Source organism: Trematomus bernacchii, unplaced genomic scaffold (assembly GCF_902827165.1).
Source record: "Trematomus bernacchii unplaced genomic scaffold, fTreBer1.1, whole genome shotgun sequence".
Taxonomy (NCBI): domain Eukaryota; kingdom Metazoa; phylum Chordata; class Actinopteri; order Perciformes; family Nototheniidae; genus Trematomus; species Trematomus bernacchii.
The window spans coordinates 1893238-1911707 of record NW_022987588.1 but is presented as its reverse complement, the minus strand read 5'-3'; the positions used below and the strand labels follow the sequence as shown (position 1 = coordinate 1911707).

The 18470-nt window shown below is 39.4% G+C and overlaps 3 protein-coding genes across 6 annotated transcripts in view; 1 reads left to right on the top strand and 2 right to left on the bottom strand.

The window, feature by feature from the left end:
* Nucleotides 1-3497, bottom strand: part of pde11a (phosphodiesterase 11a) — a 32772-nt gene extending 29275 nt beyond the window's left edge. The window contains exons 1-2 of the mRNA XM_034128887.1: nucleotides 2724-3497; nucleotides 1579-1737 (exon numbers count right to left, since the gene is read on the bottom strand). Coding sequence (XP_033984778.1) covers nucleotides 1579-1737; nucleotides 2724-3497 — 933 coding nt within the window. The remainder of the gene's footprint in view (nucleotides 1-1578; nucleotides 1738-2723) is intronic.
* A 1847-nt stretch (nucleotides 3498-5344) lies between these two features.
* On the bottom strand, nucleotides 5345-7116 carry LOC117481328 (cytochrome c-like). Of its 2 annotated transcripts, none has more exons than XM_034128977.1 (3): nucleotides 6928-7116; nucleotides 6016-6192; nucleotides 5345-5927 (listed from the first exon to the last, which is right to left on the bottom strand). In XM_034128977.1, the coding sequence occupies exons 2-3, from the start codon at nucleotides 6185-6187 to the stop codon at nucleotides 5782-5784; spliced, it is 318 nt and encodes a 105-aa protein (XP_033984868.1). In that variant the 5' UTR covers nucleotides 6188-6192; nucleotides 6928-7116; the 3' UTR covers nucleotides 5345-5781. The 2 variants fall into 2 exon arrangements, with proteins under 2 accessions (XP_033984868.1, XP_033984869.1); XM_034128978.1 differs by having other exon boundaries at nucleotides 6913-7071.
* Nucleotides 7117-9435: 2319 nt separating this feature from the next.
* osbpl6 (oxysterol binding protein-like 6) overlaps nucleotides 9436-18470 on the top strand; it is a 37752-nt gene continuing 28717 nt past the window's right edge. For all 3 annotated transcript variants that reach the window (XM_034128841.1, XM_034128842.1, XM_034128840.1), the window contains exons 1-2: nucleotides 9436-9684; nucleotides 16954-17178. In XM_034128841.1, the coding sequence (XP_033984732.1) occupies nucleotides 17032-17178 (147 nt within the window). In that variant the 5' untranslated portion in view covers nucleotides 9436-9684; nucleotides 16954-17031. The remainder of the gene's footprint in view (nucleotides 9685-16953; nucleotides 17179-18470) is intronic.

Here is an 18470-nt window from a genome sequence, read left to right as displayed (position 1 = left end):
CACACATCTTGAAGACAAATCATGTGGTGTATTCGGCATTAAGCTGCTCCATACAAACAGTATGTCCTTTTTGCTGGTGTTAATGCGTCAAAATCGCATGAGTGGTTGTGAAATCTAAATGGTCACACTAAATGAAAGCCTGACACCTTGGCTGTCGCACCAAGCACTAAAGTGAAGCCCCAACCAATTGGACATTCTGAACAGCTTATATAAAGATGTTATTCTGGGTGACACTTCAACAGCGCCCTGGCCCTTTGGAAGAAACTGCCTGAGGAAAATGTGATGATGCTGAGAGACAAGCTACAAACTGAGCACTGAGACTCAGGGCCAATATGCTACAAGTCAGACTGAGCTGGAGGAATTAATGAAATAATAAATATGAGTTATGTTCAGCCAAGACACAGAAACAAATAAATAAAGGGTGAACATTACTGTCTGTTTATCAGACAGCAGCTGCAGTTAGTGTTTCTTAAGATAGGATGCAAGAGGAAAAGACAAATGTAGCACAAAGAGTGAGCTCTGATCAAATTCTGAAGATAATATTGTGATGTTCATCTCAGATTTTCACAATTCTAATTAAGTAAAAACGAAATGGTCAGTCTGAGCATCCGTCACAAAAAAGTCCAAACATAGATGAAATGTTCCAAAGAAACACTCGCAGATCAAACGGCAAATCCTAACATACAAATTGTAAGAAAACCCCCTTTTAACTTCGGAAAAATCCATCCATCAAAATAACAACGCTGCTTTGCTTCTGTACAACAAACCCTACATAACAGTATTTGCCTAAAAATAACCCTGAGAAACATCCTTGAAACACAACACATGAATCATGAAGTCTGAACATTTTACTTCAGGCATATTTTCCCTCTGCACGAGACTTCTCTGTGCTGCAATAGTAAACAAAACTAAGGCCATGCTAGCAGCTCTGCTAGCATCAACATGACAACATCACAATGAAAATGTTACCGTGCAGATTGTCATGTTTACCGTTCACAGTCTTACTTTAGTGTGTGAGCATGCACGTTAGCCTGTATATATATATATATCAGATATTTACTTACAGTATAAACCAAAATATTGGATGAATTAAACTTGATGATGGCGCCAACAACAAACAATTTTAAACAATTTTAAACAATTTCCCAATTTGGGATCAATAAAGTACGATCTATCTATCTATCTAACGAAAAGCTTTCCAGAGGGGAAACTTAATGTCTGTTCCAGATTTCATTGCAATTCATCCAACAGATGTCAACAATTTGACTGGTGGCGCTAAAGGACAATTCACATCATCATGAATCATATATCTTCTGGGTAAGATGTTTGTAAAAAATGTCTTTGCTCTGTGGACCAACTATTGCAATTGCTATCCCTGGCGCAGGTTTGCAAATGTGACACAAATTGTAAAGAAACTACAAAATTGCCACAGAACCATGAGGAGATATAGTTATTGGTTACCTCATATAAATCACTGGTAAATGAGCATTACATAATTGTTCCCCCATCATTTCATACATTTATTCAAATAAATAAGCACACAAACATCAGCATTTATATATTTTTTACTGTAATTACCTTCTCATCATCTTCATTGAAGAGTTCTCCAATTGAAGTCTTGTTGATGGCCTGAGCAACTCCAATAATATCTCCATCACTGTTGCATATGGGCATGCACAGGAGTGACCTGGTTTTGTACCCTGTCAGCTTGTCAATTTCATCACTGAACCGACGATCCTGCAATCCATAGGGACAGTGCAAAATTAAGACACAATGTAAGCACTTTTTGCCCCCCAAAAAAGCACTTTTTACCTTCAGCTGACTGTGCAGCAAAATGTACAACTCATCAGGACTCCATGTCTCACACACCAAAAATATACTAGAAAGGCAATATGATGTATAACGTGTCTGGCTTGAAGAGGTTGTGTATGTGTTTATTAGGGCCTTCCTGGACTAAATAAATTATTAGTCGACTAACACTGATGCCAGTTTGTGGACTAATCGATTACTGGACTTATTCAACAGATGTGTCCATAAACAACCATGTAAAAACACCACATTTAATCTTGTGTTTACCAGAGGTGTCCTATAACTTTATTGAAAATAACGTCAGCATGAGAAATTTGTCGACTAGTTGACTGAGAGGGGGAAGCCTTACTGTTTAAGGACATTAAAGCAATGTTAGTTCACATTTGTATACTAATTTCTACTGGTACACATTTGGTACCAAGTAACGGTATTGTCTTCTACATTTATTTAAAAAAAAGCCTCCTACTTGCAGCTTTAATGTAATCTAGTAATGTCTCACTTTCTTAAACGTAAGGTAGACAAAGTGAAGTTTTTAAAAACCACAGAGATCATTTCTCCCCTCCTTTATTTAGTTATTTATTTTCCTACTCAGATATTTTCTTGTGAATCAGTTGTTTGACAAACACTCAGGCTGTTGGTCTCCATGCTCTCAGCACTGTTACCCAGTTTGATTGATGATCAATTAATGGGGTCTGATAAGATGACAGGCTGAAAGTAAATAACCTGTCTCCCTGTCTGAGTTTATTCCTCTCTCTCTCTCTCTCTCTCTCTCTCTCTCTCTCTCTCTCTCTCTCTCTCTCTCTCTCTCTCTCTCTCTCTCTCTCTCTCCTCTCTCTCTTCTCCTTCTCTCTCTCTCTCTTTCTGTGACTCATGCAAATGCACACACGCATGCATGCACAAAGAGGAGCAGGCACCTGATAAGCGTCAGAAATGTTCACTGTCTCTCCGTGTTCGGCCACATATCCAATGATTCCTTTCCCCCACGGCACTTGAACTTCATCTGAATGAATTGAGGGTAACACTTTTGTACCCGCGTGCACGTCAAAGAATTTGGACACCAGTGTCTTCTTGTTGCCTGTTCCCTCCACTAAAAACAAGGAGCACCGGTCTGCATCCACCATAATACAAACAAACACAAGTATTTTGTAGCTGAGACTCGTAAGATCCAAGTCGTTAGATATGTCTTTTACAAGCTCCAGGAAAAACTCTCTCTCGTTGTGTTCTTTGAGGTAATATTTAAAATCCACGGCTGTGGACGGGTACTGGGGGATGTTGACTCTGGACTCCAGCAGTGCGCTCAGGATGTGCGCAGTGGTGGGGGGCAGAGAGCTCGCCTTCCTCAGCAGAGCTCTCCTCCTCATGCTGGTCAGGGGCTCCTGGGCCCTGGTGTTCACATGTTCGTCGTATGTCCTGTTCACATTGATGGCTTTTGATCTGGCGAAAGTTTTGCGCAGCTCCCTCTGCGAGGCTCTCCTCTGCAGACCATCACATTTGCTCGCCCAGCTGTCCTTACTCTTCTCCTCTCTGGGCTCGGCGGCAGGTGCAGCACTTTTAGACGCCTTGTGATTCTTGAGCCATTTCTCCACCATGCTATGTTTCCCCTTTCTGTTCAGATAGTCTTCGAATAACTCGGGATGCGAGTCCAGAAAACTTTCCACGTCAGAGAACACCATAGTTGACACTGCCATGTCTGTTCTTCAGAGGGTCCTCAGAGAACCAAATCCATGAAGACGCGCAAAAAAATATCATCTATGAAGTTTTACTGAGAGTTAAAGTAGAGAATCGTTACAATACCATAACTTCCAAGATGCATTGTGCTGGGAACCACCCCGGAGCCCTGGCCACATAATCCAGTTTCCACTGAGAGTGGATGGAGACTCCCTTTGCGCACCAGCATATTCCTCCACAGCATCTCCATGCCGCTCACTTAATTTAAAAACAATAAAGAAGATAAGGAAAGGACATTTAGACAACCACATGCATTGGAAATCTCACAGAGAGCCAGTACCGAGCGAGCAACACCGTCGTATGGGTCTTCTTGTGCGCAGATGACGCTGGCTGTGGTTGGCTCGATGCCGCTGACGCTAACTTCGTCACAGAGAGGAGCATTGCTCCAGCAGTCACTCAGCCCTCTGGCCATCTGAACCGCCTGCCCTCCTTCAAAGTGTTTGATGGTGATGATGATGACAATTAGGATGCATTCTTCTATCATGCATAATGTATGATGCATATTGTGAAGGCTTTATGAAGTTGTAAAAAATGGTAGATTACAGTGGTGGATGTATGCTCATTGATTAAAATGTGCTTCAGCAATAATTCAATACTCCACTAAATTTATAAGGCTTATTTGAGGTAGAAGAGCCCCAAGTTGTGGGTGGATTATCATTTAATGAAATTATGCTTCAACATAATGAATTTCTATGAAGTCAAGACAAGGCGTTGGTGATGGCACTGCTGGCTGCCAGAAGTAATCAAGTTGAATGACTGTCGCCCGAAGAACAATGTGTATCATAGCATGTATACATTATATAACAGATACTGCAACTCGGCAATACATCTATTTCACAAGCCACACACTTTGGAGATGTGGAATCAGCAGTGGATGATCTATACAATTTAATTATGTAACATTTTATTGACAGGAAGGGATGTCAGAAAATGTAATTCCTTTATACAGAATTGTTGGTGAATCTGTGTGCAGGTGTGACATCTGAACGCTAGAGGGAGCTATACTCCACAGCATAGACTGGAATACACTGAAGACACACAGCCCAACTCTGATGGATGGAACAGTTTTAGCTTCTGCCTCATGTACAACAATTTATCCCTTTTAACAATACATTTAAATTAAAGATTTCCCAAGAAATGTCGAAAACATGTAAGAGTCATGACAATGAGTCTTAATTAAAAAAAGAAAAAATTGGATTGCATAAATACTTGCTAGTTAATGACATCAAGCCAAATCACTTTATTACTATAGCAGATTTGGCCAACCTGCAAAACTGTCAGACAGTCAACATCTGTAACCCAACAGAGTCTTCTTCAACTTTCTTTCAAATGCTCTTTAAAATACAGTCTTCTCCTCATGGCCCATTTCAAAATACAGAGAATATTGCTCTAATTTCCGAGCCAACTCTGTTGAAACAAGAATAATTGAGACCTGAAATGATAATCCACACTTTTTCAGAAACCCAATACAGACCACTTAGTAGTTACAAATTATAAAATAACTTTTTGTGCATACATACTTAAAAGCTAATGACATCAAGCCAATACTTTTTACTATAGCAGATTTTGCAAACCTGCAGTTCCCCACAGAAACACTCAATAACTGTTAAGACAAGTCAACTTCTATCGTGCAAATGCTCTTTGAAATACCATCTTCTGCTCACTGCCTTTGTCAATACAGAGAATATTGCTCTAATTTCTGAACCAACACTTGAAACAATAATTTAAACCTGAAATGAAAATCCACACCATTTAAGAAACCCAATACTGACCACTTAAGTTACAAAAAGTGAAACAAATTACAAAATAACATTTAGTGTCAATTTTATTCACCTTGCAAATTCAGAAAAGGCATTAAAAAGGCATCATAAAATTGGAAGCAGATAAGGCATACAACAATTATTAAGACAACTTCATAATAAATCAAGAAAATCAGGATGACAATGACGAAACAAAACACAGCTTTCAGTCCCTACATTCTCAACACACAGTATATGGTTTAATAATTTATGATAGAAAAATGAAACCTGTTAAAACCAGGGGATTTACGCATTGCTTGTTCCACCACACGTGGATCATGTCAGAAACAGAGGTACAGCTGTGACAAAGATGGTGAACCGTCATGCCAATTCCATTAAGAACTTGTTTGAGGTTGTGCCTGGTTTTGAAAGAACGGCGTGAGTTCGTCTTTACCCGTTTGTCAGGGTACAAAATAATAGCAAAGCTGCACATATGAAATGTTCTTTATGAAGTTGCAGACTTGAGATATGCTACAAGATCCGTGCGTTCTCCCTTCTTCTTGATGCCAGCAAAGATCATCTTTGTTCCTGGAATGTATTTCTTGGGATTTTCCAAATAGATCATCAGGGTGTCGTCCTCCCAGGTAATGCCTGAAATCAAAGTAAGAATAATGTGTAAGGCATACAGCATTATTCCTTAGAATATTCAGTTAGTTTAAAACACATGTACAGTATTTACCTTTGCTTTTGTTGGCATCAGTATAGGAGTAGCCGGCTGCCTGGCCTGTTTTGCGTCCAAACAGACCCCAAAGGTTAGGCCCGACCTTGTGCTTTCCACCATTCTCCACAGTATGGCACTGGGCACACTTCTGGACAAACGCCTTCTTTCCTTTGGCAATATCTGCAGGCATGGTTTCTACAAAAGGTAACAAAAATACACACAATTAGGACTCCATTTCTTAACATTATTGTCAGAAATAACCAATTAATGCTGAATTATTTCCATTGCAATGCAATTGTTTTGACATTATCCATGGTTGCTTTTCATTTTGATTGTAAATGTCCCCTCTGTGGGACGAATAAAGGTATTCTGATTCTGTGTCTTAAGAAATAAAGCGCTGTGTCCTCATTTAGCCACAAGGGGGCGTTCACTTCAAAGTTGCGTAACTGATGTGTCCTTGGCATTGTTACAAAACGGACTTAGGTAACTTAGTTACCGAAACACCAGAGTCTTTGTTTGAATAAATACATCATTAACTATATTCGATTGAAATATCCGTAATGAATTTCATCCCAAAAAAGTCTTACAGGTCTTATAGGGTGTGAAATGAGGCTCCTGAATACGGTATCCTACTTTCACAGGCCTAGTGTCAAATCGTCTCACATACCATCATTAGGTTAAACACTGACTGCGAAATGTACAAACAAATATGATCTAAAGGTTCATATAAACACTATTAAAGTAAAAATATAAAGAGGATTGCTGAATAAAAACTAACTGTAGGCGTCTCTCCGGAAACAGCGTTAACACCGGCAGTAGACCACGTTGCACAAGACAGTTACCGGCAAAGACAAATGTACATCCTATAAAAAGATACTAATGTTAAATAAAAGGCAGAACAGTTAAAGAGTTTACCAATCTGCTTCGTACCTTTCTGGTTGTGTTCAGTCGTCTAAGTGAGACTTAATTCCTCTCTTTTCGTCCTCCTCTACCGGCTTTCTCAGTCACAAGTGATTCACAACGTGCATCACTGGAGTTACTCCCGCTGAAACGTCATCAGTCATGTGACCAGTTTCATCATACTCCTTACGTCCTTACGTTACGACCTTAGGAAGGACAGCTGTTCAAATTCCTCTGTTATCAAATTACCTGCAAATTACTCAACGTAAAACCACAACGTGACGTGTTTCATTGAGGGTAGTTAACTGTCAGTATGATTTTCTTTTGTAGTTCTTGCTTAATTATTAACAAAGTTGGCTTAATAATTATTTTTCTTAGGAATGAATGTGCCTTGACATTGACGTTTGACTTCCTGTTCCTAGAAGTGAATACTTTTTTATAATAGGGCTAAACGCAGGGTGTGGATCATCATGTCATCAAGGCTTAATTAGGTTGTTTCAATAGTTCTGGCTCAAGTAAATTACAGCAATATTGTTTATTTTTTTATATATGTCAGACAAGATTCTGAAGATGATATGTAAATCATGAATGCAGCACATTTTTGAAAATAAGGTTATTCTACTTAGAAGTTGTTTTGCCAAAGTAAAAGTTAGAGATGATCACCATGTCAGGCTAAATCATATTTGGCCCATATAAACTACAGTAGATGTTGTTATGGACCAGAGGAGAAAGTCAGTAGCTTCTCTTCTAAATGAAGTGACTTTTTTGAACTATTTTTAATAAAACATTTTGCATGTGAAAACCAAATAATGTCTTAATGCACAACAAGTAGACATTAAGAATGTTTCTCTATTCTCAAATCAAGAAACAGATATTAACAGACATTTTCACCAGTTTCTGCCCATACAGAGCAAGTTATGTGACCTGAGGAAGAGCTTAAACTGGAGCATTTTCAGGTTGGATAAGCAAGACAGGAAATATGTTACCCAACCATATTTGGGACAGACAAAGACAGATGAAAGAGTTGGTTACCCTTTCCCATGGACTGCCTATCAAGTTACTTTTGTACCTAAAATATTCTCCATAAACCTCACCTCTCATGTTACATTTGTAAACAAAGTATTCCCCACTGTGTGGAAAAAGCCCAGGAGTGCACAGGTTTCCAGGATACCATGCAGAAGTGCACACATTATTAACCAAAAAAGCGAACCAAACAATCACAATCTGCTCCAGGCCTTGTATGTGTATTATGCTGATACTAGGGTCACCTTGTCTGAACTCTGACATCAGCAGGGTGTGTTTCTATATGTGGTGGTTTCTGTATTGGCTGACAGATGACCCATTTGAGCCAAAAGACATAGTATCATAATAAAAAGATTACTTGCAGAAGCTGGACCTTTAGCTATTTCAATCATCCATTACTTTCATTTAGCTATCTATTTGAACTGTAGATTCATTATTTTCAGCTTACTGTTTGGACTTCTGCTCAAGTGGTAAGTAATTGTCAGGCCCACGGCAAGTTCGGCAACTCAATGTGTTCAACATACAGCCGCCTGACTGCATTAGCTATAGGTGGGCTGGTCATGGCTGTTGCCAGGCAACACAGCCCATAAGCATCAGAAAGAACGTGAAAGAAGATAAAAAGACGTATACATTATATATTCCTAACCATACCACACCAGTAGTAATCAGCTAAGGACAACTACATACAATATCTATAAATCAGATTTTTTTTGGTTAATTGTGAACAATATTGATGTGGAGAGGCTGAAATATGCTGCAAAAAATTACGTATGAACAATCTATATACATTTCCCTTTACAGAATATTCAGTATAAAAAAACAGCTAAGGTTGACAGTGATATACATGTTACAACCAGAATATATTACAACAATACATTATACAATACTCTGTTAGTTGGTTTAATTGCATATTTCATTAGCAAGTATGTAACTGATAAGATTGAATAGAGTTGAGCATAATGAAAAGATGAAAGCGGCTGGGTGATCTTTTCCTTTTAGTTTCAGTAATCATTCATATTTAATTAATATTTTTGTATTGTTCAAATGGAAAACTGTACCCATATTCATGTGGCACTTTGCCTTTCAGGTTTCAGTTTATTTATTTGTACCAAAAGGTAGATTTGATTTGGAATTAAAACAGACCGATTATGACACACAGACAACAGACAAATCTCTAAAAGTACCCCCTTGCTCCACCACATCTAAAAACATTTAAAAAACTACTAGTACAAACATGAGCAATCCAGTAACGTTATATTCTCTGACCTCTGGCTACGTTTCTTAAGTGAGTTCATTATTGCACTCCATTATATTATCTCATCAGGAAAATTATATAACAAGCATTACTACATCAAGCTAGATGGGGTGTCCTCGGTCACATAACTAGCTACTCCGGATCCGTGTTTTTTGACTCCATCGCCATGTTTTGCACACGGCCCCTGTCCTCCAGTGTATGATCCATGCCGGTGATTTCTTCCCGCCCAAAGCCGATCTTGCTGCAGGGAGGAGCGACCGGAGAGTGCAGCCGAGCTGAGCATCACATCCCGCATTCAAGGAAACGGGCAAACACAGCACTTTTTGACTTTCCATAATGTTCTAGTCTGCGTACAGCCCACCTCTCCAATAAGAATAAATACATATTCGGATCGGACCCTAATGGAGGCCGTGTGTCTTTGAAGAGCTGGGAATCAGTGAAGGGAGACCCCCCCCAATTGTTTCCTGCGCCAAGAACTGTAAAGACATGGTCACTACACTGCATCTGTGGTAAGGCTTTTCTCTTCCCCTTTTTAATGCATTTGCAATAGTACTACTGCAATTACTAGTCATAACAACGCTATGTCGAATTAAGGTGCACTGTCCTTTATTTGTGCTTATCCAGGCGCTCAGGCATTTACCTCAGCATCTCATCCTTTTGTATTTGCATCCCGAGTGAATCACCGAGGACCAGTCAGACATTACTACCTAGCTACCGCTGACTAGCTGCTGCTAACAGGATGAAACGACCGTGTTTTGTAACATGCATGTCCCAACATAAGAGGTGCATTATAAGGATTAAGCACCCCTTAAACAGGGATGCTGTGGTGGAGTTATAAAACATCAAGGCAGCCAACTCTGTTACTGACTTAAATGATGTAGACGTAATGCGTCACTGACATTTTCACCTTTTTAACCGAGCTTCATGGCTTCCCCTGACGTGCCATCAGACAGCTGCCCATCACATATTACAGTATAATTGATGAACATGGTCTCCACTCATAATCCTTTATATTTCACTCATATATGTTGTCAAAGGTGAGATGCCAACTAATTGAAAGTTAGCCAACTTCTGTCACTTACAGGATTGCTCCACAATATCACTCTGCCTCATTTTTCAATGAAGGTCAGCCAGTGACTTTGCAGTTGTTTAAAATAGCCACGAATCATGTAAATTAAAGAACAGCAGAGGGGGCTGGAAAGCTGGATGCAATTTGTAGTTTGTCACTGGCATGCTTTCTTGAATAGATGTTGCTTTGATCAGCAGTGCTGATTGATTTTCTGATATATTTCTTGGCTCGGCCTGAAGAATCCTCCTGAAGGTCTCCCTGTCCCATTTAAATGCAATCTTTGCAGAGCTTTATGTGCCTTATCCCTTGATGTAGCGAGAGAAGATGAAGCAGAGTGCCAGCCTCACTGTGATGCCCAAAATATTGGATTCAGATAGTCTTTTTGCCACCTGTCATTAATACTGACAGTAGGGAGTAAATCAGATAATTGCTTCTTCTTGCTCTTTTAATTAGCTGACACTTTCAAGCACAAAGTTCATTGCAAATGGAAGCATAGCATCAGTCTATGGCTCGTGTATACTGTAGCTGTTCCTTTGATTAGCTTTAATGATTGGTTCTTGATTATCTTGTTCATTTCCGTGTAATGTTTTTGGCTAATATATTTAATTTTTGGGAGTTTAGTACTAAGCACCATTCATCATTTATGGAAATATCGCATTGGAAGATCAATAGTCAATGAACAGTGATACTTTCTGCTGCTGTTATATACTTATATGATGAGTATAAACAGGTTTTTAGTAATTTACAAATCAAGCCAAACATCTAAAATGCTTCAATGTAACACTGTTATGACATTTGAATGTTTCATTTGTAAAACTGTTCAATGACTAAATAAGATACAGCAAAGTTAACAAATCATGGTTTACACACAAGGCAGCACCTGACAGGATCTGAACAGGAATTCTGGGCCAACTCTCAGTTCTTCCTAACAGTTCCCAATATGGGCACAACTCTGTCAGTACTTGAAACTTACAGTGTGATACCCAGCTCTACCTAGATGATGTAATGTGTGCAGTGCAGGATAAACTGGCTCTGTCCAGTTAGATTTGTTTAAAAAAAGACTAGGGCTATTTTATTAAAGGGAATTGCTGCTCAGTGCTTCCATATGCCACACATGATCTATATCCCTTCACCCTGCTATCGTACACCCAGGTAAATGGTAAAAACACCGCTCTGCTGATCGATACGCATTATTAGGTGGTTGTAAATTCAGCCAAAGAGCTGTCCTCAAAGACCCTGTAATATAACCCTGGGACACGGCTGAGTCTGGTTTTGTTGGCTACTTTAATTATGCAACAGAGAGGGGAGACCAACAAACTTGGTCCGCTGTAGAGTGCTGGTCGATAATGTGATATTGTGGGCAGCTTGGATGTGGTGACAACCCAAACATGAATGTCTTTCAACCCAATTAGGGCACTATCATCACCATCTGCATCCTCTTACATGTTACTGATGACTGATGCCATTATTATTTGAGTGGCTTTAAGCTTAATGTGCAGTAACAGCAGCACACTTTCAGATGTCTGGTTGTTCTGCTTGACATATTGTGTGTCTGAAACTCAATTTTATTTTCCTCATCCCTCAGATATCACAGAGCAGGGCACACAGATATCTGGATTACTGCGGTCCTCTAAACTACTCTAGAAAGCTCTGCGTTGCTCTCCCTGGCTTGACCTACGCCAGGATGGATAATAGTCACAGTTTTATTTGTGATGCTCTCTATTGATCCCTGCTGGAGAAATGTGACTTCCCGCCTGCACAGCACATTTTCAGTTAAGAAATCTCTGAAACCTGCAGGAATGCAGCATGATGACAATGATCAAAGACAGTAGAGCAGATTGTTGTTATTGCAGGTGACGGTGGTTGTTTCAACCCCCCCCCCCCCGATCAAACTTCATAAAGGTCCTCACAACTTTCCATCTGTTAAAGTAAGAAAAAATCACCTGTGTTTTTCCCATGATCACAGGCACTGTAACTGTGTTTGCTAGTTGGTCATTGGGCCATAGAAAGTACTCACTAATCCGAATATAGAAACGAGTCTTCTCAAAAAAGAACATCATCATCCTGTAGTTCCCTGAACGTTGTGTTTCAAAGACAACTTTATAATGAGCTAGTAATTATATTTGTATGGTCTATTTCACATTCCTTGCTAAAGGAGTACATAACAGTATGCAGTACTGCTACAACGTTTTTCATTTGCTCCGTTGATGTTCTGAAACAGGGACACTTGGACATTTCTAATCACAATTTATTTTGCAATACCAGTCATTGGTTTCCTTCTACTTCTTCTGTTGTAATCCTGCCCTCAGGTTGGTCCCATAGACAGAATAGTGTTAATAATAGGTACAGTATACCGGTTTCACAGTATTAGGAGTTAATTGGTGCTGCTTACATATCATATTTGTACATATAAACATGTTAGCATATTATGGTTTCTAGCCATTTAAAAAAATAAGGTTCATCATTCTGTTTCTTTTATAATTGGGATTCCCATTCCTTTAAGGGTCATTGTAACTTAAAATAAAAATGGTGCTTTATCGAGGACATTATATTCTGGTTCTGATGAGTAATGGCATGACATTTTAAGCCTCATTGTAGCAGTGCATGTGGGAACGTTTTTGAGGTTTTGTGACATTTTACTCTTACTTGAGGCATTGAAAGCATGTGGGGAGAAGGGTCCTTTCCCCAGAGTGCTGCATACTGGTGCTATTGTAACTGTATGTGACTGAAGGCTCCCTTTTGTCCAGTAGGATCTTGAAACATCCCAACCACATCTGAACCTATTCACCTTAACCTCAGACTCAGACTTTTAGAATAGGAGTTTAAGCATAAAGTGTACCAATAGAAAGATATTCCACGGTTATGTGCATGACTCTACTCCTCTTTGCATAAACATAATAGCATTTTTTAAACATATAGTATGACTGAAAAAAGCTCCCCATGGAGTCCTTTCTGTCTTCCCTCTACCACATGGCTTATTTGGCTTGCAACGTAGCAGACACATTAACACAGACCCTTCCATCACTAAACTAAATACGGAAAGGTATCATTATTATCAATAAATAATAGTACATTTATGTTCTAACTATTGTTTGTGATTTTTTGCAACATATATTATACATACAGCTGCATTCTTAAAACGATTAACATTTTTGAAATATAACCATTATGCCGTCCCTGCTAGTGGTTTTAATTCCAGATCTTAGAACTATTGTCCATCGGGTTGTTTTGCATGTTTAAAAAAACCAAGGCAGTATGTAACAAGGACACAAACTCACACAATCCCAGATCTGTGATGTCAGTAGTGTTTATTTGGACTCTTGAGGTCCTGACCTGGTGCTTAAGAAGTGTTGATGTTGCGTCCACATGGCATCACCTGCTGTGTCTTCCTGCTTAAGAGACCGTAATCATTGTGACTGGATATAGACGATTAAGCTCAATCCTGATTAGAGGTTCTCCAACACGGTACCTGCTTTTGAATAGGGGCGACACAGTCCATCTGGATAGCAGTCGAACAAACACCTATATTGTTTAGCCACTGTTTACTATGGCTTGCTATGCTTGGCACTACTGGTTTATACTACCAAATATCTGTTTTGTTCACATCAATTAGCCGTAACATGAGGAATTATGGGCAATTTGTTTTACTAAATTAGAGTTTTTTTGATGATTTCCTAATCATTTGTCATTTTTCAACCAAAAAAGATTGGACACTTGAAATATGTTTTGTTTTATAGATCACATGCTTACCCTAAGTAATGGATTAGATTCTGTTCATGCATGTCTAGTGTAAAAACATGTAACTTGTGTTTATGGTGATCAAGTTATGTGCTGGATTCTGCATAAGCCAACAGCCTTGGTTACAAGATTTCTCTTTTACTTACAGCAGCTATTTATTTTCTCGACAGATTTCCATCTAAATTCAAGCTCGAAAACTAGACAATTTATTAAATTGTGAACTTTCACCTAAAGTACTCCTCCCTTCTGCTTCCTTATAAGTTCAGGGTGAGTGGATCTATTACATAGATAACTACTCTATCCAGATTGACGTGCTGTACTGTAGCTTCGATCCCAGTTGGCTTAAAACAGTGCAGCGATGATGATGTTTTCAAAGGATCTGAATTATAGATTATAGTGTGTGAGTTTACCGCACAGTTGCATGTGAGAGTGCATAGTGCTGAAGAGAGAGCTGCTCAGTGGACTCAGGGAGTTTCCCTGACAAATGGGAGAGCCTAGAAGAACAGACGCATCCTGTAGTTGAAACCACAGGGAGCTCCAGAGCTGTATACACTGCCTGGGAACACACACTGTGTATTGCTGCCTGATGTTATCCTGCACTGCTCCAGTCCGTGTCAGTCTGTAAGATTTAGTCTTTGCCGTCGCATAGTTGCCATAATATTACCAGAAATAATAATAATGTAATAAAAAATATAATAAAATGTCAAATGTTATGTTGAATTTACATCCGATTTGGAGAATTAAGAATAGTTGTGTGCCTTAATATAGTTTTTGATTATTTTCTTAAAGGTGGGGTAGGTAATTTTGGAGAAACCAGCTGAGTGTGCTAGAATTTGAAAATACACAGCCGGAAAAAATCTGCCACTTCCTTACAGAGCCCCTCCTCCAACACACACAAACGCGCACATGACCAATGAGGGCACGAGATAAGTTTGTGCACAGATGGAAGGCTGACAGGCAGGGAGGCCATCCAGTTATTTTAGCCGGGCCGGCTAAAATGATTGGTCGTGCTTTTTACAGTATTACGGCTTCCACAGATGACATTTTTTTATGGATTTTTTGTCAAAGCACTTAAGATATTCATTGCTATCGGGATGTTAAGAGCATTCCATGGAATATAACAAAAAATGTATCTCGAGCCGGTTTCTCAAACTTACCTACCCCACCTTTAATCTTGAACAATATAAAACACAGCAAATATACTGTATAATTCACAAATTCCTACTGTATGACCTAAGCCAGGTAATGTCATCCAATGAGATTTTTTATTTGACTTTAATGAACTCCAAAACCCAAAGATATTGATGTCACTTTAGAAAAAGCCGGGGATATTTTTGCATTATTAGCCTAAAATAAGTTGGTGATTTATCAATTTTTCAATTCAATTTAATCAACAAATTGTTCCGGATAATAGCATGATATTGTATTGCAGAGTATAGCTACACACAGGCTACACATTCTACATTCAGGTTAAACACTTAATAAAGCAAACTATTGCAACATGCTTTCCACCATACAGGATTTATTGTGGAGCTGAGGTTCATTGTGAAAATAAACAATAAACATTTGTTTATATTACCCACATTATATTTATGTTCTTCCCAACCAGTTCTGGTGTGTTGCACTACATCTTCTGAATGTTATCCCCAGCAGCGTCAATATAAACATTGAGGTATTCCATCAAAAATATTGGGCTATTTGTCCTTGTGCAGGTCCAATAGTATCCTAAGTATCTCACCAAATGCCTCAGTTTCTAAATCAAACAGGTTTTGTTTATCTGTTTGTTTTCCTCTATCTTGCAATCGATGTATATTTTATCAGCGCCAAGACCTCCTGAGAGCTTAGACAATTACACCGCACCACTGCAGGCAGTATTATGTGTGTCAGCATGGAGAAACACCGACCCATGACTGATGACAAAAACTAGCACTCCCAGTAGCTATCGGAACAGAAGGTTAACCAGACATTTTGGACCTGGTATAGTTACTCAAAATATACCACAAATATAGATAAGCATTGGCTCATGTAGTGAGAATATGCTGGTTATCACTGGTTTGTGACTAAACAGTAAGCTGGAGATGCGTTATCGATTTATTTCCTCATCTAATTACCATCATTATCATAGTTGTGATTAGATGTTTGAGGATTTATGTTGCAGACACAGTCCTGCGGGAACGTTCTGCAGTGGAGGCAGGGTGACTACAGTCAAATGGACCGACAGATCTTTCACATTTCCTGATGTAAACAGAGTTTTGTACCTGTACAAAGATTGATGTAGGAACCGCTATTTCTTTTTAAAATATCCATTCATCTGCCAATTAAAATGTTATAAGTTTGGTCTGTAAAACATCAGAACATGTTGATAGATCAAATAGCTTTTTTGATTGAGCAACAGTCAAAAACCCACACATATTAAATTGACTATGATGTCCTGTAAGACTGAGAAAAAACATCCAATTCTCCCATTTAAGAAGTTGAATCAAAGAAAGTTTCATTAATTCTACTTACAAAAGCACTTACATTTCTTAGTAGTGGCCAATTTATTTGCTGTTAAACAACAACTCTACTCTAAGTAAGGCATTGGTCAATATAGGTTTGAGATGACACTAATAACGTATTGCTTGATTTGTTAAACATATAACTACAATATATCAGGTATTATCATAGTTTGGAAGATCTGCACCGATCTCATAGCAAACACAAAGTAAGGTTTATCCACTAATGCACATGAAATGAGGAGAATCTCTGAACCCCATGCTTCAAAGAATAGCTCAGGGCGTCTCGACTGAGCTTCTGTGGGTAATAACAATTGATGGCGGATAGTTCTGTACAAGGAGAAACCTACTAGACCACGAGTTGTTTGATGAATGGCAGCGTGGCTCGTGTCTGCCAGTGTAAACAACAGCACTGCATGAGAATGACGAAGGCGTAGATGCGATGATTGTGACTTCCTGACCTTTTTGTTTTTCAGATGAACAGCAAGCAGTGAGGAAGTGTCAGAGGATGCTCTTGATCTGAGGGAGATCTGCAGAGCCAACTGGTGCCCATCATGTCTCACCTCCAGCACTACCAGCGAGGCAACCAGGGCCGCACCATGAGCTCTGAGGACCGGAGCTTCACGCCGGTCCACAAAACCGCCACGCCGGTCCACAAGAGCGCCTCCTCCTCTTCTTCTTCCCAGCGCGACAGCCGGCAGGTAATTCCCAGGCTTCATCAGGAATCCATATGGATATAGTTTCTCAAGATAGAAGCACTTTAAATTAATGTAACTTGAGCCGAGGGGTGAAAGTTATTTTGGCTGTTGCAGTGTTATGTCAGTGCAGTCCTCTTGACAGGCCGTTTATGGAACAGAAAAACAGACGGGTGGAAGGGAACTGCCAGGAAGTGGGATTGATAGTGGGTGAAACAAAAACAATCCAAACCATTATGTGATGTGATGACTCATTCTTCTTAAAATCAGCTGCCCCAAAGTTTCTCTACCAAGGTTTTATGTGCACAGTTAGTGTGTTCTTGTAGGGAAGTCCTACACTTACTTTGTGGCCTTCCTTGTACGTTGTGTTGCTAAAATTGTGATGTCTTCTTCTACATGGTGAGAATGTATGACCTCTCTGCTCAAACTGTACAGACCAACTCACACTATTGACAATTCCAGTAAAATGTATTCGAAAAGATGTCGTTCTACTGTAAATGGACAAATATTTACAGATGGCAAGAAAATGCAGATAATATCTATTGCCAGTTCTGAAAGTGAAGTTTTATTTTCATCACAGCACCGTCTCAATCAAGACTACAGTTGCCACAGCAATATAATCCAAAATTGAATGCAAGAGATGCCCCCTCCCCCACAAATATATGTATAACAAAACGATTCAAGGTCCGTAATAAGTTAAAATGTGGTTTAATCCCTACAGTGTCTGTCCAGGTTTAAAGTAATAGTAGTACTCAATTGATATATTAAATATGTCAAATTATTTCTTTATTTCCCCTCTGCAAATCATTTCAGCATGCAGAGCAATCTCCTGCTGACAATGACTAAAGAATAGTTTATTAATATAACAGACTATCAACCCGACATTATCTACTGATACAATGACCAATCAGCTCAAAAAGAGCAGCCCTAATTCCCTGGTTATTAAGTATAAACCTTTCATAGGCATGGTAAACAATGCACTCACACAACAGGACAAGTGTTTAAACGTAGCCCCTGCAGTGAACCATGTGAAGCCCCCCACCCCTCTTACCACACTGAAACCGGACACCGTAACTGGACACCGTAACTGGAATCTCTGACATCACAGCTTTTCCGTCTGCACTGGGTGTTGAATATTTCATGACGGACAGACGAAGGCTCGGTGCTCCACTGTGGCACGCTCTGGTATGCGGTGTGGGAGCCCAGCTTGTGTCTGCGGGACCTGGCGTTCTCAGGAGAAAAAGGGAGTTGGTTTTGAGAAATGGGGCCTGTTTGAAGCGCACGGTCGCCTTCTGCTT